We start from the raw sequence: 24175 nt of genomic DNA on the forward strand, positions 1-24175 counted from the left end.
AATGTACAATAGTGTCATTCTGCCTCATATTTTCCAAAAATCTCAGGGTGGAGGTGTGGTTTTCTCTCCACTCTTATTCCACAACTAATACAGGTTATATAGAAGGCAAGACTGGAGAGCAGAAGGAAAAATTTTCACCAATGGCTTAAGAAAATGAGTTACTTTTATATTCACACATTTCTTCATCACTTTTATGTTGACTCCATCCTAGTTGCCTATCTTCAACTACAAATTAGTTATTTCCACTATCTCATCACTCTTTTTATAAACTGCTCCAGGAGTCATCACCTGGTGGACAGGTCTGTCTTCATTCAAAAGTCACCATAAACTGAGTTTATCATCTTCCCCTAAAAACTGGCCTCATTCTTAAGTCATCCATTAAGTCATAAAATTTGCTTTGTATCTTTCCTCCATTTCACTTAGGTTTCCAATTATCATTCTTCTTTTAAAGAATCTCAAAAATTCTTCCTTTCCCTACTCTCAGGTAAAATTCAAGTTCAGTTTGTATCCCTCTTTCATAAGCACCATAGAATATCTTCCCCATGTCCCAAGTTATGTTCTGGAACAGCATTACCAGAGTCTGTCAAGGAATGACTAACTTTAAATGACTCTTTTTATTCCATAATGTATGAAAAGTAAACTCCCCTATTAGGCTGCCAGCCAGGGTCTTCAATCTCTTTTTAACTGTCTGTGCTACTATACTCAACTTATGTACTTCTCTTCCCAGTCTAATGAGCTGATTTCTAATCATGACTGTTAGTGAAACACCTATTTGTAAATTTCCTGTTTTGGGCTTTCATAAAGGTTTTTGAAACAAGTGTGTTCCTCTCTTCTATATCTAACTTAAAAGCAGTCTGAAAATTTCACCACTTAAAATTTCCTCCATCCAGATTTTGAGTTCACTCTTTTCTCTAAAGTCCTAAATCAATTTCTCAATTATTTGTTGTCCTATTGATTTTCCTTTTTCCAGGAGTTATTCATTAATCTTTCCAACTAAAATACCAGCTTCTTGAAGGGTAATATCCATGCTTTTTTTCCTGACAAGTAACAAAGAACATGCAGAAGAGATCTAGGTATTTTTCAAATGAAGTTTGAATTAGATGGCCTCTGAATAATCCTTCATTAAAAAAAATGAAAAATCATATCCAGAAGGTGAAGCACCCAAAGAGAATAACATAGAATAGCAAAAAGGAAAAACACTAATGAAAAATTTTTAAATTGAGGATTGAATAACTGTAGAGGAAACATCCAAATATGAATTTCCAGAAGTCATTTCTTTTAACCTATTGTAAATAAACCTGTTGGTTAAATGAAAAGATAATTATGTCAACATCTAAAAGGTAACAATGAAAACAATATACATTATGCTTTATTAAACAAATTATGTCAGACAAACTGGAATACTATTACTATCTGATTACAAAGTTAGCAGACAAGACAATGCAGCTGTAAATAACTGAAGCATCTGGCACAATGCCACAAAAAAGGCTTCTTGGAAAAGCATTATTAGTTTCTGTTTTTAAACAGGACTGCCACATAGATGGGAACTTGTTAAAAGAGCATAAGAGTTGTGAATAACAATGGGTGTTAGCTTCATTTTATTTCACGTCTTCAGAATGGTATTTCTACCTAGCTGAAGGCCTGAAAAATAATCCAATAGACAATCTGAAATTAAGTCTGTACAAACTCAATATAGTCCACAAGAGAAACCACAAAGCAAAGCCCACAAGCAGAGGATACTTGGTGAGGTGCAAAGACCAACAAGAGGCAGATGTGAGTTACTGAAGCTACGTGAAAAAAAACTGGGGGCAAACCACTTACTCTCCCTGGAACTCAGTTTCCACATCTGTAAAATAAGGAGGAAGTTGAATTGGATGGCCCATTAGCTCTATGAAATCAGTCACTCATCTACGCTTAGCTATTTTACATTCTAAAAAGTAGCTATCCCTTCTCCCTCTGACACTAGTTAAAGCATGCCAAGAGTCCACAAGTACTCATTAAGGCACCTTAGTTTTAGAAAAAGATTAGTCAATTGCATGGCAGTCAAAGAAGAGATTCAGATTCAAAGGTATGCAAAATGACTGCTTCTTGGAAAAGGATACACAAACTAAAGAATATCATTTGAAGTAATTTAGATCCTTGAGAACCAACAAATTGTTCAAGTTAATAAAATTAAGCCAAAAACATGATGTTGTCTCCAAAGCAAGCGAATTAATTCCAAAGAAAAGTCAAAGATACCAAATTTAGCAAGTGGGAAAACCAAGTTCTTTGAATTATTTTGAACCAAACAAAAGAAACAAATATTCTATAGGAAACTGACTTTATTGGCCCAGGGGGGGAAAAAAAAAAAGATTGAAGGCTATCAAAGTTTCAGAGCTAGTTTGGCCTTCCTGAGCACCTCAAGTATGATAATGGGTACTTGTATCCTATACCATAAAATGAAAGAGAAAATAAAGCTATTTCAAACAAAGATTTCTTATTTCCAACTCCTTCCCAATAACCAAGCCATTCTTCAAACTTTTAGAGAAAACATCTTGGCTTAACATTTAATTAGTATTACCCAGCTCCACCCTATCCCACAAAAGTCATGGCTGACCTATTTTCGGTCAATAGCTATAATTTTTTTTTTTCCTCCTTTTTGAGAAAACAAATAAAACTCCCAATATGTTGCATGAGGTACCAGAAACGTACATCCGCCAACAGTAAAACATTGTTTATGGAAGAATTTGCATAGTGATCTTTCTATATAATAAAAAGAAACCAAGTAGCAGAATTTCATTTTTGCATTCATCAGCAATATTACAGTGTCAATGACAATCTGAGGGAAAATAAGTTGTTTTCCTTTGATGAGTGATAGTGAAGAGTCATAACAGCTTAAATATAAAGTAAGCCAGGATCACTTCAAAAGGATTCCTCATGTCAAAGTTGAATAGGTCTGTGAAAAGTACTCATTCAGCAAAGCAGACTCTCACACAGACTGTGTGGGCATACTTTTTTCTAGAATAGTTAATTGCCTTTTATTAGAAAAAAAAAAAAAAGTTTTTGACTATTTACATAATTTTATTGCTGTGTATTACAACCAAAAACTTGTTTTAATCAGTTTGTAGAATCCATCCAGCAACACAAGAAACTGAAATTTTTAAAAGATGGTGATGTAGCTGAATATATTTGATACTCAGAATATTTAATGAATAAGAAAAAAAATCCTTGAAAGCTAAATTTACTTCTTGCTGCACATAATTTTTTTCTCTTCCATTTTCAGAAGGTAACAGAATCCATTTGTCTTTTCAATAAATATCAAACTAACTGGCAATAAAATAGATTCCATGGACCAGAGATGCAAGAAAGAGCAGCACTGGCTAATTATTCCTGTAGTCCAATGAGTCCTTTTTAGTCCAAGGAGATTATGTCTGGAATGTTGTTCCCACTGCTGGTTATAACCCCAGTCTCACTCCTACTTGATGAAGTAACATGAGTGTTGCTTTCCTGGGGGCTTGTGGATGTGATGATGTTTCCAGCTGTGCTGCTTGTTGACAAGGTTGAGGAGAGACTATCCAAAAACATAGGAGGACAGTACTGTTTGAAACAAACAATGATGATGATGATGAGGAAAAGGTTACATTGGTTTTAAACTCTACATATATACATGCAGAGGTGAAAATTTTCCCAATGCTTCATAAGGTCATAAGGCACTAATTTATATAATATTTTGGGTATTGTCTACAACTATATATATATATATATATATATATATATATATATATATATATATATATATATCTCCATAATATCCATATCCACGCACATATATATCCATATATATAAAATATAAAAATAATATTTTAAGAACTGTTTGCAAATAAATTACAAAGTCCTACTAATATCATCAATGACTAATTTATCTTAAAGCATAAAATACAGTGAATAAATATTTGTTAATAGAGCACCAGCCAGACAATTCTGGATGATGTTAAACCCTAAGAACATAGAACAGTTGCTAAACAACATGGCTTAAAAGAATATCTCACATATTCTGAAAGAGTTAATACATATTTACCTTCAATGATTCTAATTAAAGTGGCCTTAAAAATTAATCTATTTTTTCAGGATTGGATGATAATCTGGAGTACCATTCCTCCTTTCCCCAACTATTGAATAGCTAAGAATTCTCTAAAGCCTACCTCAAATGCAACTTTCCCTATGTTTCCTCAATTCTCACTTTTAGTAATGACCTTCCCTCTTGGACTTCAAATGGCACTGGTTTCTATGTATGCTATTATAATAAAACTGTGCTCCCTGAAGGCAGGAATCATATCTTACCTAAACTTGTGTTTTCTACTGAGTGCACAGAACATTGCTCTATATAGATTAGGCGCTTAACAAATGTAACTAAATTTAACTGAATATTGTAACCATAGCTAAATCATACACAACATGACCCCAGGTTGCTGTTCAGCAACCCCTCTCTACTCTCACTACTTCTCTTATATTTGATCTCTCTACAAACCCCTGGGGGGGGGGGGGGGGGCGGGGGGGGGGGGAGGAGAGGAAGCATCTCTCACACCTAGTACATATTAACAACTTCTGTACTTCATTTTAACAGATACTATCTGAATAGACAGTAACATTTCCCATTACTTAAAACATCCCCAAGACTATTCTTCATGGTTTTTTCCCCTCTTATCTGAAAGAAAAAGGCATCCACCCCTTCCTATACCTTGGGGATGATCCCTTCACCTGAGCCTTTAATTTAATTTCTCTTAATTTTAGATGAAATGGGAGCATTGTAGTTAAAAACTTTGTACTTCTTCCAATGACTATCACTGAGTAGAGAGCATTTTATAAATGTGTCCTGTAGTGAAGACTGGCCAGCTATTTCAGTTGTGACATATCATATTTATGGACTAAACCACTTCTAAAATAAAATGTCCACTAAGACACTACATAGTAAGAGCAAGAAATGTTTAAAGCCTAGTTAGATATTATATGATCTGTATCTTTTACATATAAAGAATAGTTTTTAATCAAATAAAAATCTAGAATACACTACATAAGAAGATACCCTAGGTTTTATTTTAAGTATTGAAGATGTTCTGCAAGAAAATGTGATGGCAGGGGCATCTAGGTGGCACAGTGGATAGACTACCAGTCATGAAGTCAGGAGGACCCGAGTTCAAATCTAGTTTCAGACACTTAACACTTCCTAGTTGTGTGACCCTGGGCAAGTCAAGGGAAAAAAATGTGATGGCTACCTTACAAGTGTTATATCTGCTTTAGACAGTACCTTATTTTAAGAAAATGAAATATTTTCACTTTTTAGAAACATTGGAGCTCACCTAAAATGATTATCTATGAAGTCAATTTTGTAAGGTTTTTAGGTAGCTTAATTACAATTATGTAGTAACCATCAAATGTTTAAAAGGATAGAAGAACATGAGGAAAAAATTAAATCCCAATTTCTCAAATCATTGAGTCAAATTCCTCAAGTCCTAACTTTATATCAAAGTTTACTTCTTGGTTTTTCTTAATTTGCTTTAGTAAAAGTATGTCATCCTTCATTTGCAAAACAGTTGCTATGGATGTTATTAGCAAGTAACATTTAATTTTCTCAATTACTGCTAATCGGTTTGTGGTGATCTAGGCAATTTCATGTTAATCGATTTGGTCCTCTTGCTTACAATTCCATTGGAATGTTTTACTTTTAAAATAGTTATGGATTAAGTGTACAGTAAGAATGGTGAAACAATACTGATTGGTTTATATGAAAATATATTATGACCATCTTTTAACCAAATGACCATCAGCCACAAAGTTTATTCAATAGAACTCTGGAATTTGATTTTCATTCCAAAGACATGTTCACAGTTTGATGTATATTCTTTTCAAGTCTGAAGGATAACCTAGAAATGTACATAGATGATTTTTGCCTCAGAACTTGCTGGTAAGCAAAAAATTCTTCCTACAGTGAGTGACTTATTTTTCTTTTTCTTTTTTCATTTGAAATGATTCTAAGAATAGGTCCATGTTCCCATTGTTCAAACTTAACATGGCCAAATACACAATATTAAAGTGTCTTTGTGTAACTAACAGCAATAGTTCTCTTTTCTACTAATTCTTACTAACTTGAAACAATTTTTTCTCTTTCCTCTTCCCCTTTCTATCTTTTTCCCCTTTTCTTCCTTCCATTCTTTTCTGCCAAAACCCTTAAAGTGATTTTGGCATACATGGCTATTACTAGAACTGGATCCTGACAATCTAGTAGAAAGATTACTTACTATCTTAAATAGAACAATGATATGCATGTATGTATATATGTGTAAATAAAATGTTTGCCTATTATAATCACAGAGACATTAATTTATATGTCAGCTTTATAAACATGACTGAACAAAACTGATTATTCAAGTCTTTCAATTCTCTGTGTACTACAAGGTATTTTTCTAATCCTGGGTCAGCTTTGCTTGGCCATATAACATACTCCCAGACTATTCCCTCCCATTCCTGACTCCTTCATTTTCAGGAAACATACACACACTTTTCAGCTAAGGATATAATGTTAAAAAATTATACAACAAACTCTGCTGGTTAAATTACCTCAATTAGTGTGAATAAGTGAGCTATCAGTTCTAATATTATACTACTTGTCAAAATAACAAATTTGGTCTCTTAATTTAAAGCATCATAACCAAATGAAATGCAAATTAATTAATTGCTAAATGGAGATAACATACCTGTGGATCAACTGGAATTAAGGAAAGAAAATCCAAACCTAAAATGAAAATAAAATGTTAGCAGTTATCTTTTCTATTTAGGAAGACAAGAATTAATTCCAAAAACAATCTTGTTTTTATTAGCTATTTAATATTAAGTAAAACTAGAAGGCTGCTAGATGGTTCAATGAAAAGAACACTGGCCCCGGAATGAGGAAGATCTGATTTTCAATCTGGCCTCAGGCACTTACTAGCTGTATGACTTTAACCAAGTCACTTAACTCTGTCTTACTCCACTGGAGAAAGAAATGGCAAATCATTCCAAGATCTCTGCCAAGAAAACTTCATGGACAGCATGATGCACAAAACTGAGAAGAGTTGGACATGACTGAACAACAACTAAGTAAAATGGATTAATACTTAACCTACTAGATTTAGCATGTTATTCTATGTACTACTTTACAAATAGACATGGACACGTACAAGTTTCCCACCTAAATGGGACATCACTGCCTAACCCAAATGTTTCAAAGAAAACTTAAAAAAAATTCTTACTTTTTAATCACATTTTGTGCAGAGCATTAGATAAATGGATCAGTTATTTACACAATGCGAGAAAAATTAAGCAATGAATGAAAGACACATGATCACACTAAAAAATTAAAACAAGAATTGAAAATAGAGCCTATCAGACCTGTTCATTCATTTATTTCCATCTTATAAACATTTATTAAACAATTATTATGTACAAAGCTATGTGCTAGATAGAGATATAGGTTATTAATGGTAAAGGCAATCTGAAACAGCCTTCTACTGCCCCTGAGCTGAAAATGGCTATTAATTTTTGAAATAGCACTATTTGGGCAGCTTAACTGGGTTATATAAGGATTTGATTTTTACTGTTACTTAGGACCTAAAAATATGAAGGGCTGACAAGGGGGCATAAAGAAAAAGCACTTCACTTTTACAATTTTTTTTTTTAATTAAAGTTTTTTTATTTTCAAAACATATGCATGGATAATTTTTCAACACTGATCCTTGCAAAAACTTTAGTTCCAAATTTCCCCCTCCTTTCCCCTCATGGCCTCCTCCCCTGGATGGCAAGTAATCTGATATATGTCACTTTTACATTTCATGAGTTCAACATCTTTAGGTTATGAATATTACTAGCAATTGTGTGTATATGTGCATGTATATGTGTATTTTAAAGACTATGGTTTCTACTTCTTAGATACTTGCTCCTAAGTCTGCATATTTAATTCACACCCATGGCACTGCATTTCACTGTAAGAAAAAAAGAATTGTAGCTCTCAGATGATTTTGTTGCAAGTGACTTATGAAGGTTCTTTTTTTATCAGTGAAAGAAACAAATTCATTCTTCCCGGCTCATTTGTGGGATTCCATGATGCAGAGAAGTGATTTAAAATTCAAATTCTCTAAGAGCCAAGTGGTTAGAATGGATCAGGTGTAAGAATAAAGTAGCTATTTTTAAAAACTTGTTTAAAAAAAAAAAAAAAGATACTTGCTTTTCCATGAAAGGAGCATTTATACAATATATAAAAGAAGTGAGATTCAAAGCTGATGGAACTTTAAAAGTTATAGTCTAATTATCTGCTATGCATGTAATTCCAACAGGTTTAAATGACATCCTTCTGGGGTTACTATTTTCTGAAAGTATTTTTAGTCCTGAAAAAGACCTCTGATATCATTTAGTCCAAGCCTTTCAGAAAACCAAAAGCTCAGAAGATTTAAGTGATTCACCCAAATGCCTATGACTTGTTAGCAGTTTTAGTCTTAAATCTAAAAAGCTAGATCCCCTAATTTCTCAACTTAACACCTCTGCATATACATTATGATTTGAATTGTTAATGAACTCAATATGACCTATGGAACTTATTAGTGTCCAGATCATACTGAGCTAGAGCATCAAAAATTGAACAAATCCTTTGATAAAACACCATGATGACACAATAAAGACCTCAATATTGTTGTTGCTGTTGTTCAATCATATGTCTGACCCCATTGGGGTTTTCTTGGCAAAGACTGTAGAGTGGTTTGCAATTTCCTTCTCCAGCACATTTTACAGATGAGGGAACTGAGGCAAACAGGGATAAGTGATTTGCCCAGTCATCCAGATAGTAAATATCTGGGGCTGGATTTAAACTCAGATTTTCCTCAATCTAGGCCCAGCTATACCACCAAAAACCTCATTAGAAAAAACAGAGAAATGCTAAAAGACAGATTATTTTCATGTTCTTTCAAATAAATGAAAGAGCAAAGAAAGAGAACAAGGATTATAACTCATCAAATGAATCCTAGAAATAAGAAAGACAAAGTAGTAATTTATGTAAAATTTGAAGGAAGAAATTTATTATTTGACAATTGTATGTCTGTGTACTTTTAAGAGATTGGAGAGAAATTTAGAAGGTAGCATTCACTTGAATATGGGAATTTCACCTGGGAAATCTTATTACCCAGACAATTTAAGCAGCCTTAGTTATATTTCTAAATGTTATAGTTGACATTCACAAGAAAAAAGACATACTTAAATGTCAAGCATTTTGACTGTGGAGCCAGCTGGTATATCCTATCTCTTTTAAGAAAAAGCTGAACAGAGTAAAGCTGAAGGGGAGAATAAAATCACACTTGTGAAGTCTTTATAATGAACAAAGAATATAATGACACAATCTACATACATACAAATATGTATATGTATATATAAATAAAAGTCAGTCTCTCTCTCTCTCTCTCTCTCTCTGTCTCTCTCTCTCTCTCTCTCTCTCTCTCTCTCTCTCATATGTATGTGTTATGTATGGTCAATCAGGAAGTAATCTTTCTGTTCTGAAAGCTCTGGAAAGATGATGATAGTAGCTTACATTGATGTAACATTTAACATCTAATACCTCATTTAATTTTTGTACCAACCCTGTAAACTAGGCAAGATAAATGGAATGTGATTAATTGCACTCTAGAAAAGATTGAGTGATTTGTATAAGGTGACAAGACTTGAGACTGAACTCAGTTCATTTGACTTCCCCATTTCTTCACTTACCTTCCTCCAAGGGATCAGAATACAACTTGTTAAAATGACTCATAGGTGGCATCTATAAATCTTAATGTATTCCATATAAGATTATTAGTAGGATATCACTTAGGGGAAGAAGGGAAGAAGCATTTACTAAGTACTTACTATGTGCCAGGTCTCATGCTAAATATTTTCCAAAAATTACCTTTTTAAATCCTTGCAATAACTTTGGGAGGTAGGTGATTTTTTAGACCTGTTTTATAATAGAGGAAATGGAAGTAAATGGAGGTTAAATGACTTGCCCAAGGTCACACAACTAATAAGCTAACGGCCCCATTTAATAGCTAGACCACCGATCCATTGATGAAATATAAGACTAAAATTTCAAAGAAAATATGATGGTTATTCTAAAAGTAAGTTTGCTTTAAAATACACACTTTTAAGTAAAAGAAAAACTTAAAAAATACACACCTGGTAAATCTGAAGAAATACTTGATATTGGCGTGTGGTGGAATGGCACTGAGTAATCTGTTAATGAAGGTGGAATAGCAGCATCCGCAGTCACATTAGGCACCCTGACAGTAGATGGCTGGTACATGAGAACCCTGTTTTAAACAGTATGAAAAATTACAAGCAATCTGGCTGTTATTTTACAGGAAAGAAGAGCTGTACCACTGGGTCATTCTCAGTTGCAACACAACTATATAGTGGCTACTCACAACATTGTACTGCATTCTAATCTCATCTTTCATAAGTCTTCATTATAACATGAATATCTTGTTTCTCAACAGCAGCTGTGACATAAGAGCAAGTTGGCATTAAAACAAAGTACAGTGCTGGAGTTATTATAGTATTTTCATCCCATAACATAAAACACAGAAATGTATATACATTACACACACACATATTAGACAAATACTTTACTGACATATATGTGTGTAGAAGGAAATTTAGAACTAACTAATTTAGAAGAGAAGGGGCTATTAAGGTTGAATTAATCCAGGCCTAGCATCACAGACTATGTGGACGACCCTGTCAGCCTTCTTTGACAGTCAGATGATTTTCTCAATTCCAACTGAAGTGTTTAAATAGTGCTAATCTTGCCATACTGAAGAGTTCCTAAACCCAAATTCACATGGGGAATGCCAAGATAAACAAATGCTAAACATGACAACCACAGCCGTATTAGTGTCCTAATGTTCGATAAAACTGGTCCAATACATCCACGTGCCACTTAATCTTCTAGAAGATCTGCATTCTTCAAATGAACTGTTTTGGCTATCAAAAATACATATCACAAACAGATAAAAAATTACTTACTGTCATTTCAGTATGAGCCACAGTTCAAAACACTCAGGTTTAACAAGATTTTCTTTCATTCCTCTAAATTCTTGATAACTATTTTTCTTTTGTTGTCTAAATTAAATGTATTTTCATTTAAGCCATGACAATTCACTGTAAGTTCACAAGAAATGCATTTTTCAATACATTCAAAAGCTTCACAATTGCTTTTTTTGAACACAAAGCAGCCATCTTTTCAAAAATTAACACTGCTAGAGAAGCTAAAAGCATCAAAGGAATACAAAATGCTGTCAGCCAAATGCTATGAGAATCACTGAATCCTAATATGAGGAAATCTTAAAGATTACCTAGATAAAACTCCTAATTTTCTTATTTAAAAAAAAAAAAATCTAAAGTCCTGAGCAGCAAAATGTTTGACCAAGGTCACATAGCTAAGTTAGTACCAAAGCTGAAGATAGACCAAAAGTGTCTTGTCCAGAGTTCCTTCCATAGCGTCCCACTGCTCTTTGACTACTGTTTAAAATATTTAATAATCAATTATTTAATAAATTTGTGAGTGTTTTTTCACATTCCAAGAATTTTAAAAAGCAACTAAATATAAAAGCTGACTTAACAAATGTTACTGGTAATATTCTCAACTTTTCATTGGACTCTACATTTATTTTGAACCTGGAAAGAAAAAAGTTTGCAAGTTTTTACTACTTTAAGAGGTTATTTCAGCAACAAAGTTACAACCAGTGTAGTAGTCCATTTTAAAATGAAAAGAAATGCACTGTGTTGGCAGCTGAAATAAATACTGTCATGACCCTGTTTGAAAAGAGTGACAGATCAGATATTTAGATTATTTTATTCAAACTAGCTTCTACTAAAATTACCTACTACATACAAGGCATTGGGGATGAAAGAAAAACCAAAGAACTTAAATTTTACTGGGTTTAAACCATTTGGAGAACATACACAGTAGAATTTACTGATGATAAGAACAATATACTAGTGGCAACAAGCAATTTTTTTAGGGAATGAGCAAATGTTGCTTTCTAAAATATAACCTTAATTTATAGTTAGAAATGAAGACATTTCATAGACTTTGGAAGACACTTGATGATTTGCTGAAAAGCATGCATTATGATGAAATTATATTGAATGAAGCAGAAAAAAGGAATGGGCTAAGAATATATGGAACTAAATACACAATTTAAATTACTTTTTCTTCCTTGAATCACATAGATGTCAATTTTGGAGTATAAGCTGAAATTTAGAAGAAAGGTTAAGGAATTGTGACCTTTAAAAAAAGGCCTTTTCTAATAATCAAACTGGGATATTCCATTACATAGAACTTTTAAAACAAAAATCTCTGGGTATTAACAAGACATATAATAATAGTTTGTCTGTCTTAATGTCTCTTCCCTTACCTGGATGACCTCTCCTATGGATTATATTGAAGACTTGCTGTGCTCTGAGGACACATACCACACCCAACAAATGTTTCAAAGTTAAATAATATCTGGGGTTCTGGCTACACTACCAAAATGCAGCATGAATTGGTATGTGTGAAAACACTTGTCTCAGTTCTGGAGCACAAGTTAATTGAATTTAAGCCTTGCACTTAAAAATATGGCACTTGCTTGATATTGGCCTTTTCAACTGATAATGAGATAGCAATGTCACACTGACAGAAAAGTAGTGGAATGCAATTCAAAAAGGCCCAATTCTTTGGGCATGTTTGTTTCAACTTTTCTGTACCCCAGAAGACAAATCACTTTATACTCTTTGACCTCAATTTTACCATCTGTCAAGTGGTAACTAAGGTGGAACTAGATGTTATCTAATGTCTTCTCCAGCTCTAAAAATACACCTTTCATATTCTCTAAAGTACAGCATAGTCTATGGCCAGAATGAGGTGGTAAAGACAAGCTTGATCTTTTGTTTACATCAGAATTTTTATAAGAACTCTATCAAGTTATACAACACACTTATGAAGTCAAGGAAAGTATATAACTTAAATGTTTCATGGTGGATTAACCTGATGTAAATTTTCACATTTAAATTGTATTGTTTCTATCAACAAACAATTAAAAATTGGTTGCCAGATTGCTATTAAACACTAATTATCAATGCCTTATATGTCTGCTATGAGATGAGAGGCTGAACTGCCTCATGAGGTTTTTCCATTACTGAAAATCTTCAGCAGAAGCAACGTTGTAGATAAACGTCTTATCCCCTATATGAGAAACTTTACATGGCCTTTAAAAATCCCTTTTGATCCCAGCATTTCTATAAATCTGAATACTTGACTTCTGATAATGCCAAGAAGGTTGCCAAGAGACCACCACCAGAGGGTGCTGTCCTTTCATAGGAAAAACATGAGGCTATATTTCTGTTCATTAGGTGATAAGACATTCTATTTAGTGGAAATGTTTATCCTGGTATTGCCCCAAAATACTTTTACCTCATGAGGCTGGTGACAATTTCTAGCATTAGGAAAATAAAAACTATAATCCAGTAGTTTTATGAGGGTGGAGAATATCAAAAATAATGGATGCTTACTGGGACTTTGAGAAAGTAGAAATAGAGGAGAGGGAGAATAAAAAAGAGGAAAAAAAAAAAAGGGGGGGGGAACAGAGAGAAAGAGGAAGGGAAGAGGAAGGGGCAAAGGGTAGGGGTGGAGAAGACTCCAAAACTAAATCTAAGGATAAAGTTCAGAAGAACTAATTCTTCACTGAATTCAAAGCATTCAAAGCCTAATCCATAGTACTCTCATTCTGAATTTAATCTTGGGGGTTTCAGAGAAAATCAAACAAACAAACTAGCACCTAAGCTGTACAGATCTTTCATTTAATTTCCAATTCTTGGCTCTTTCCACTCTCCTCCTTCAATATGTTGTCCTCAACTGAAATGTTCAGATATGTTCATTTTATTCTTTCTAAGCAACTCAGTTCTGTTCATTCCCATTACTCTTAATAAGCTGAAACCAAAGGAGGAAGTGGGGACTTGTTTTGGTCCAGGACATAATGTTTTACAATTCCCTCAAAACTTTGAAGTTCCAGAATGTCTCTCCTCAAATTAGGTGCCTTCACTTGGTTAAGTAAGGAATGCTCTAACTTTGAGTAAATCTATTCCTCCATGTAACCTGTGTTGCTAATGATGCTTTATCTTTAAAATAATTATTTTCAATCCTATAGCTTCTCTGCTAAATTCCAACACAAATAAAACTATAAAAACATCATCAGGGATAAATCAAGAATAAAAGAGGCAAAATAACCAATATGTCTTTAGAGAAAAATTACTTCTCTCAATGCCAATAGCAACTTCCCAAATCTGATTCTATTTAAGTTTGATATCTCTGCCTCACAAAATTTTCCAGAAGCTTTTGTGTCACTAGGACACATGTCCTCTAGAGATTGTGTTATCGGATTTTTTTTAAACACAGAAGTTGCTTTTGATAATCAGTTTGACCTAAAATATCTTAAACAGTGTGGCCTTTATTCATCTACTCACGTCAAATAAATGGTTTTCTTAGCCAGCTCCATTTTAAAACTAGAATTCTTCCTAGTTATATTCCCTGCTAGAAAATAAGCCTCACATCCTTCAAGAGATAGCATACTTAATCACACAAATGTCACATGCCAATTTTTTCTACTTACAGCCTAAAAAAGATATTTTTACTGTTTCTATTGAATTCTGCCACAATATTCATTCCATTCAGGAAAGAAACAAGAAGCTCTTTTCTCACCAAATAACAAAATTAAATTATTGAAACAACAGTCATAGAGGGGGGATCAGATTTATGACTGAGCCCACCTTTGTACTTTGCCCCTTAGATTAACACAAAGGAATCTGTGAGGTTTGATTAATTTATTTCTTGATTTCTTCAAGTAAGTTAAGAGATAGGTATACCATCATAACTTTCAAGATGGAGACAAAGTAAGCTTATCAAGAAGTTTGATTTCTAGTAAATATCTTTGACATATTATGAAAAGCATATAATCATTTAGCAAAGGTCACCATAGGTCAGAATGGATTTCTTAAGTAAACCCAACTCAGGATTATTGAGAGGATTACTATACTTGAAAATATTTTACACATCAGGGGAATAATGTACTCAGTGCATTATTTAGATTTCAATAAGGCATATAAGAGTCTTTCATAATTTTAAAGAAAAGTGGAGAGAAATATAAAATCCCTGAAGACAAGGACCTTTTTTGTTTGTTTGTCTGGGGTTTTTTTGTTTTTGTTCTCCAGAGCCTAACACAGCTTTAAAAAGGTACTTAAAAATTGAAAGAGGTCTCTAGAAGAGTGTCCAAACTTTGCTTTGAGCAGATTCGTTGTTTTTATTAAAGACCTGATTGAAAGCCTTACCAACCATAGGTGAAATAAAGCTGGGATGAAGAAATAACATTACAGATGACAGAACTGGAAACAAAAACAAAAAACTGACAGTATAGGGCAATGAGTCAAATTTAATATTAAACATGATTCCATATCCATAAAATTAAGAAGTTGGACTAAATGAATTCTAAGGTTCCTTCTTAATCTAACTCTATGATTCTGGGTTAAAAAAAAAAAATGAACTCACAAAAAAGTTCAGATTGGAGAAATATGACATTTATGGACATAAAACTGATTATAAGCTCACTGAGTAAATTAATGTGGTCAATAAAATTGTCAATGAAACCTAAAGAGCTACGGTAGGGAAGGAAAGTATTAAACCAGAGGGCATCAGAGGACAACTGGAAGATTCTATACAACCATAAAGGTTAAAAACAAAAACAATGCATTTATCCATACTATATAAGGCTTAGTTGTGTTTTTTTTCAACCCAACTAGCTACCTTCTCAAGAAAACAAAGACTATAAATTTACTATCTAATGTATAAAAAGTACTATCTTATTTATCCCAAATTTACCTCTTTGAAATGTTATGGGGATACTTGTGATTTCTCATCTAAAGGATTTGATAAATCTATGTTCTACTACTCAAAGAATCTTTATAATTCTTTGGCCCCTGTTTATTCATTCACTTGAAAAACAATGAACGCCTAGAGAGCAATTTGGAACTACGCTGAAAAAGTTATCAAACTGTGCATACATACTACTGGGCTTATATCCCAAAGAGATCTTAAAGAAGAGAAAGGGACCTGTATGTGCAAGAATGTTTGTGGCAGCCCTCTTTGTGGTGGCCAGAAACTGGAAACTACGTGGATGCCCATCAATTGGAGACTGGCTGAATAAATTGTGGTATTTGAATATTATGGAATATTATTGTTCTATAAGAAATGACCAACAGGATGATTTCAGAAAGGCCTGGAGAGACTTACATGAATTGATGCTGAGTGAAATGAGCAGGACCAGGAGATCGTTGTATACTTCAACAACAATACTATATGATGATCAATTCTGATGGACGTGGCCATCTTCAACAATGAGAGGAACCAAATCAGTTCCAATAGAGCAGTAATGAATTGAACCAGCTACACCCAGTGAAAGAACTCTGGGAGATGACTATGAACCACTACATAGAATTCCCAATCCCTCTAATTTTGTCCACCTGCATTTGGGATTTCCTTCACAGGCTAATTGTACACTATTTCAAAGTCCGATTATTTTTGTATAGCAAAATAACTGTTTGGCATATTGTATTTAATTTATACTTTAACATATTTAACATTTATTGGCCAACCTGCTATGAGGGTGGGGGTGGGAATTGGAACAAAAGGTTTGGCAATTGTCAATGCTATAAAATTACCCATGCATATATCTGGTAAATAAAAACTATAATTAATTAAAAAATAATAATAATAAAGAAAAACAATGAATGCTGCTATGCTCTAGATTGGGGAGACCTACTCTATATAGTTTGCTCATATATGGCAACCCCTACTTCTGTTCATTTTACTTGCCTTGTCTGGTCCTCTTATAGCTTAATTGCTTTCATTGAAAAGAAGTGACCAGAAAACTACCTACTGCACAGGGATGTTATGGGGAAAGTGTTTTATAAACCTCAAATAAATATGGGCTAATGTGATTGCTATTCTGGAAATAATTGCACAATACCATAGCTCTGAAACAAGGAATTCTGTCAACACCTGGCATTTTACTGGTCTTGTTGGTCACACAAGCACTTCAGATTGTGATTGTCAAAAAGAGAGAAGTCTACAAAGAAACCTAAGCCACTTTCTTGAATCATGATCAATACATGCAGTTCTTCCTTAGATATATGTAGTTCCATATATATTTTTTCAACTGCATTACTTTGCTGGTATTAAATCTATGTCATTTTCTCTAAAAGATAATGAAATGCCAAAATAGGTTGAACAAATGTGGAAGATTTCATGATGTATATCCGTTTCCTGACCAATACTTATTCCTCACTTACTTTTTCCACTTCAAAGTGTAATCTATCCTATATATTTTATTCTGACTTTAAGACAGTGACACAATAGTCACCACAATTCCACAACTAATAATAAACTTTTTTTTTAACTTGCCTTTGGCAAGAAAATTTGTCAGAAACTTTTTAAAGATCTAAATATGTTGCATTAAATTGTTCTTTCTTACTTATGATTAGATAGTTTAATAGGTAAGTCAGACATGATTTTTTTCCCAGATATAGAACAAGTTGTCTTTCTCCAAACATGACATTCTTAAGTAGTTGATAATACTACTTATTATCAGCTATTCTAACAGTCTATATTCTAAGCCAGGGACAACATGCTAGGGGGGGAAAAAAAGCTTTTTAATGTATTTTTCAACTCAAAGACAATAATTTCGTAATTTCTTTCTCCCCTATATTTCCATTCATCCATCCAAACTGCATCATTAATCTACCATTTTTATATAAAACACAACATAACAAAAATTTTAAAAAGGAAAAATCATGGTCAAAAACCGATTACTATATTCTTTTTTTTTTTTCAATTTTTGCTCAAAATTCATGAAGTATCAATTGTCTTTCTCAAAAAAATTATACATAGGGAATTTTTTTAAGATCCTTTTTTTGGGGTCTTATGCTAGACAAACCAAATGTATATCCTACTTATGTGATGTAAAGATTTTGACAATCAAACTTCCAGATATTTTAATAGCATAGAAGGCAGTTCAAAAATTCTGGCTGATTAAAAAGCAAAATGCAAAAATGATCTCAAGAAATTAAAACACCAAGACACCAACACAGACCAAGTTTTTAAAGTCTGTTTTCTAAACTACTGTAAAGAATTCTGGGATTTCCTTTAATAAAACAAGTTCAATCACTGAAGAAAGTTTCTTGGTGAATATTGTCATACAAAACTTAATTTGCAAAGGGTGAGTCAATGGTTTTTTATCAGGTACGCAGTAAAGGAAATTAATGTTATTTATATTCTTCTCTACTCTACATTTATTTTAATGACTCATGGTAGAATAGAGGATATTTCTGAATTTTCAAAAGGTATCTCAGTATAAAAAGCAAGTTCAGAAGTATACTACATGCCTATCATCCAAAAAACAAACTGGCAAAATTTATAAAAGGTCATTACAAGATGGGTCATATAATAGATAATATATTTTGGTGGCACAACAACTGATCAAGACCTTCTACTTAAGTATGGAGGCGCTATGATCAAAAATGGTGAAAAGAATCTTAAAGTTCTCTTGATCAAGAAGCTTTCCTTATTTACCCTTGTGAGAAAACAGCTGTTTCAAAAAAGAAAAAAAAACTTTTTCAGCTGTCAAATTAGTTAAAGGAAAGAAGATGCAATGTATTACAGTCTGGCATAAAAAAGTCCCCCCCAACCAATCCCACTTCCCTTGACAATGAGGTTCTCTTAGTGGGTTCACAACATCTTCTTCCTCAAGAATAACTTCGCAGCATGTGCAGCAAAACTGCTTTGAACACACTGCACCTAGACAAAGGCACATTAAAATATCCTTCAGGAAACAAAAGATACCAAAAATCAAATTATGAACTGTAGTCCACAGGAGTGCTTATAAAAGTCTAGTTCACTTGGAAGAGTTATGGAAAAGTAATAAACTTTAAATGAACAAACCCTTTGGTTGGGCTGTTTTGTGTCTCCGCCATAAATATGCATTTCCTTTTGGCCGGAGGCTCTTCTTCATCATCAGAAGAGCTCTCTGCTGTTAAGTCAATAACATCTACTTTCTTTTTGCTTGTTTCACTGGCTACAGTCACTGAACAGGGTTTACTGAGGACACTTGAACCTAGACAGAAAAGATAAAAAGAAGTAAAAGTTTTAACAGGGAAAAAAAAAAATGTCCGAATACTTAGATTAATATGAGAACAGTGATAACTAGTCCATAATCTTAAATTTAATTATTATATGAACCACATGTATCTGCTGGTAAATGAACATTTGTCTAAAAGTACTAAATAAACAAGAAAGGGAGATGAGCAAAATTTCATAAACACTACTACTAACAATAAATCTTCATATAAAAACAATTAACTATCTTAAATATAAAAAGACAGAGGCTGTCAATTACTAAAATTATTTTGTACATTTTAAAAAGCTATGATGATCAGAGTAATTTGACTATTCATCGTAGTCCATTAATAATGTAGTTGTAGAATCACCTTATTTTTCTATATTTTACTTAATATGATTCCTTATATAAGCAGGGTAATGAACATTACCCTCTTGATTATTTATCTCCACCAAAATTTTGTCAGAAAAATGGAAGGAAAGAGAATTAAAATCAATTTTGCTACTTATTAGAGGTAGGATTCAAAAATTATTAGTTAAATTGAAATTCTAAGAATTTTTTTGGATTTCAATTAATCAAAACTATCCTTTTTTCTTCATTAATTCAAACACCAGAAATAAAGTATAACTTAGGACATCAAGATTCATAATTAAATGTAATCATAATGGGAAATTCTTTAAAAACAAAAACAAACAAAAAAAAAAAAAAAAAAAAAAAGCAAACAAACAAACAAAAAAACAACCCTGGGTGAATTCTTTGGAAATACCATTTACAAAATAAATTACAAAAATCCCTTAACTACTTAAGAATTTTTTTTTTAATTTTAAAAATTTCATTCAGAAGAGACACGAGACACTATTCTTTTAGGACTAACCTTAAAGTTAAGTTGGATGTTTCCTTTGAAAGTCTAAAGTAAATAAAGACATTCTTTTATTTACTTTTTTCACTCTATAACAAGCAAAAAGAACTAAAATGATTTTGAAGGATCTGAGTTAGGAGATCCTTAAAATCCTTATCAGCTCTAAACTCATGTGCCTGTGCTTCTTTAAATGTGAAGCAAATATATTAACTTGCATTACAGCTTATAATACACACATAAGCAAAAATAATTTCAATTTGTGACTGGATAAAACCCAAATAGATAACCACACAGATCTTGTAGCCAAAGGTAAAATTAAAGGGCAAGTCCCTAACTTTTTAAATTTGGTATTCTGTACATACTTTCTATTTTTGTACATTGTGGACTTGAAACTTTAAGTGCTTCTTTCTTCGGTCTCATAGGGCACCAAGAACCATCTTCCTGGAATTTAATCTCATCCACATCAGAACACTCATTGAGAATTTCCATGAAGAGCCTTTAAGCCCAAAACAACAAAAAATACAAACAAAAACCACTTAGGCATAATTCAAATTTTTGTTTACAGGTGACATAATAAAGTGATAAAAAGTCAGGTTGCTGATTGTCAAAGTGGCATTTTCTACTATTTTCAAAGTACTTTTTTTGCTGTTTTCTTAAATTTAAATAGGTAGCAAAGAAAGATTAATCAATTTATTCAGATGGAAAAAGCAAGAAAACAGCATTTTGGTATCTCTAGGTTTACAACAAAATTCCCTGAAATATATTCTGCTTTATCAAGTAAACAAAAACTGGAAAAACAAAATAATTATTATTCTTTCTTAAATAAAGTTAATTTATAATGAATTTGTTTGTCATCTTCGCTTAGGGGCCATGCTAATGCTAATCGTCCCTGTACTGTTCTAATTTTAACATATATGCTAAGAGAGTACAATAGTTACTTTTCTAACTGTCATTTACTAATGTGACTTCTCAAAGCAACTTCTTTTCAAACCTTCTTGAATTCAGTATACTATCACAACAAGGATGGAGTACTCAATATGAAAGTGAGATAAATATCCAACCCCATTTTAATAACATTACCAATAAAAATTATATATACACACACAGACACACAGACACACACCCAAAAAAAAAAAAAAATCAAAGCAATTTATTTCAGGAAATAATGTTTGAAAAAATCTGTTATTTCTTAACCATATCTTTCAAAAGAACAGTCTTTACCATTTAGGATTACTGAAATCTTGGCCCTCAAGATATTTTATTAATATTCAAATGATAGGATTTGATTTCACGGCAGAGAACAAAGTACAAATTAGCAAATAAAAAAACTACTATAGCATCTTCAAATTTAATAAGACTTTTTAATAGCTGTGTTTCCCTCCAATATGCAAAAGAATACAACAATAAACTAGTAGAGTGATAAGATGGAAAGAGCAATGGATTTGAAATCATAGAATGTGAATCTGACTCCTGGCTTTGTCACTTCCTAGTTCTTTATCTTATAAAATAACCACTTTTAGATGACAAAATTCCTTACACCTTTGAATGATTGATCCAACCTAAGACACAGCAAAAAAGTATCAAATCTGTCATATAATAAATATTCTCTTTTTCCTCAGTTTCAAATTAAAGAATTTTTAAGTTGTTGAATTCTAAAATTACTATCTGATAACAAACATTATGGGTTTACTGAAGTTTTTATTCACTTTGTCTGCATGGTTTTTGCCTCATGGAATTTATGGTTAAAACATTTCAAACTGCTTCATATTCTATAAATTTGCAAAGTCACCTGTGATTAGGAACTGTACCTACTAGCTATTTACCCCCAATGTAAAGTGCCCAAAAGAACCAACTATCTCAACTGCACATAAATCAACTCCATAAGAACATGGACCAAGTCAATTTTCTGTCTCTCCCCAAGACCAAACAGTGGTTAGCTTACAGCAGACATTTAGAAATGTTTGATGAATATGTAAGTGAAAATACAAAATACAATGGTTGACTGACTAGGAGGAATACACTAAGAAAAGACCATAGTGCTCTTTATGTATTCAATGTCATCATTACAATATCATTACAAAAAATGTTACAAAATGACTTTGCTATATAAACATAAACACTACAATATTAACAATTGTTTCCTTGTCTTTAGATTTAAAATAATTAACCTAAACTTGGTCCCCCTTGAGAGGTAAGTGAAGAAACTAAAAAGTGGCCCAAGATTTAAAATAAAACAAAAATCCCAAAAGACGTAGAAAAATTAGCAATCACTAAGAACTAGAGGTTTAGGCATAAAGAGCCACAACATCCTCAGTAGCTTTTGAAATCCACTAAGAAAAAATTCATTTGTCTTACATAGTTTATATAGAATAAATTAGGAGTCTGTTCATGTTTAGGATTTTATTATTGAGCACTGAAATAAAATTGGCTTCATTACATTGGAAATTCAAAGCACTTGCTTATGCAAAAAAATGAAAACTAATTCATGAAGAAAATTACAAAAGGGGCAAAAGGATTCACGAATCCAATTAAGCCAGAATCTTTATCATGGAACCCACTTTATATTCTGTACCCATCATCACTAATGTGGTTCTCCTTTAGAATATAAGTTCCTTGAAATCAGGAGCTTTATTTTTTTATTTGTATTTATATTCATAGCATTTAGGACAACACTGGACACATGCAATTAACAAATACTTGTTGCCTGTTATGTAAGAATCTGTCATAACATGATTCTTTCATAACATAACATTTGTTTAGCAAAGAGAAACAATAGTTAGAAAGGTGTATTTAGAATTTTTCTGTTAACAAGGCCTATCAACTGTGACAGACTTACTTAGCTCTTCTCAACAACCTGGTGATTCAAGACAATTCCAATATTTGTGATATAGAAAATATCATTTGCACCCAGAGAGAGAACTATGGAGACTAAATATGAATGCAAGTATAGTATTTTCACTTTTCTTTCTTTCTTCCTCGTAGTTTTTTTTTTCCCATTTCAGCCTGATTTTTCTTGCACATCATGGAAATACGTTAAAAGAACGGCTCATATTTAACTTAGATTACTTGCTGTCTTGCAGAGGAAGGGAGGAAAATTTTGAACACAGAATCTTACAGAAATGCATGTTGAAAACAATCTTTACATGTATTTGTAAAAATAAAATAACTATTAAGAAAAAAAATCTAGGGGAAAAAATTAATATAATCAAAAACTTTTATATAGCTGGATACATGGAGAAGATTCAATTTTGCTAGTTTTGTTCAGCCTGTCAATGAATTGTACAGAAAAGTGTGAATAAGGTAAAAGGACAGGACTAAACTTACCCATCTAGTATCAGACTTTCATATGCAGCTTTTTTGTCACACACAGGACAAATCCAGGTAGGCTTCTTTTCATTCATTTGTAGGTAAAGAGCAGCATCAAAACATTGGAGGTGTGTGCATGTCACAGCACGACATGGAATAGTCAGCCTCATTTTTCCTAGCTAAGGGTAATACAAAATGGAAAATACATTTCAGAAATCAGAAAGTTTTCTTTTTTTTAATTAAAAAAAAAAAGTTATAAAAGAAATCCAATTACAATAATTAAAATTCTTGTTTCAAGCAAAGCAATATACAACAGGATTTAGCCAAGTTTGCCATCCTAATAAACTGCAATACAAACTTAACTAAAATAAACAAAATGAGAAAATTATCTACTCATTTGATAAGATATACTCAGGATTATACTGAAACCTCCCCCCAAAACCCAAAAATGTCCAACTACTTAGCATGCTTCTTCATGCAGTGGTAAGCACTGAAACTGAGTGAGTGGAATGAAATTAAATAGCAATCAAAGAAGGTTGTCCTTTTTTAAAAATAAGAACATTTTGACAGTGTGGCGAAGTCTATGGCCCCTTCTCAGAATACTATTTTTAAATTCAGCAATTGCAAAGGAATCCAAAAATATTGAAATATCAAAATTATCAAGATATATTAAGAATAAGTTTAGGGGCTTCAGGTTTCAAAGAAGCTCATTATATCTGTGCCCCTAGTAAGCCACAAGAGGAAAAAAATGCAAAATAGCCTTCAGGAATTCATC

At 32.6% G+C, this 24175-nt stretch overlaps 1 protein-coding gene and 1 non-coding gene across 8 annotated transcripts in view; both read right to left on the minus strand.

Moving 5' to 3' along the window:
• Positions 1-3039: 3039 nt before the first annotated feature.
• Positions 3040-24175, minus strand: part of PIAS2 (protein inhibitor of activated STAT 2) — a 142331-nt gene continuing 121195 nt past the window's right edge. For 5 of the 7 annotated variants that reach the window (XM_074279305.1, XM_074279306.1, XM_074279303.1 and 2 more), the window contains exons 9-14: positions 23419-23579; positions 20457-20590; positions 19061-19232; positions 10207-10340; positions 6732-6769; positions 3040-3576 (exon numbers count right to left, since the gene is read on the minus strand). In XM_074279305.1, the coding sequence (XP_074135406.1) occupies positions 3391-3576; positions 6732-6769; positions 10207-10340; positions 19061-19232; positions 20457-20590; positions 23419-23579 (825 nt within the window). In that variant the 3' untranslated portion in view covers positions 3040-3390. Of the gene's footprint in view, positions 3577-6731; positions 6770-9940; positions 9989-10206; positions 10341-19060; positions 19233-20456; positions 20630-23377; positions 23580-24175 lie in introns of all 7 variants that reach the window. The other 2 variants (XM_074279307.1, XR_012484403.1) reach the window with 2 other exon arrangements.
• LOC141552324 (U6 spliceosomal RNA) lies at positions 20915-21023 on the minus strand. Its single transcript, XR_012485129.1, has one exon. It is a non-coding gene; the product is annotated as a U6 spliceosomal RNA (small nuclear RNA).

Source organism: Sminthopsis crassicaudata, chromosome 1 (assembly GCF_048593235.1).
Source record: "Sminthopsis crassicaudata isolate SCR6 chromosome 1, ASM4859323v1, whole genome shotgun sequence".
NCBI lineage: Eukaryota > Metazoa > Chordata > Mammalia > Dasyuromorphia > Dasyuridae > Sminthopsis > Sminthopsis crassicaudata.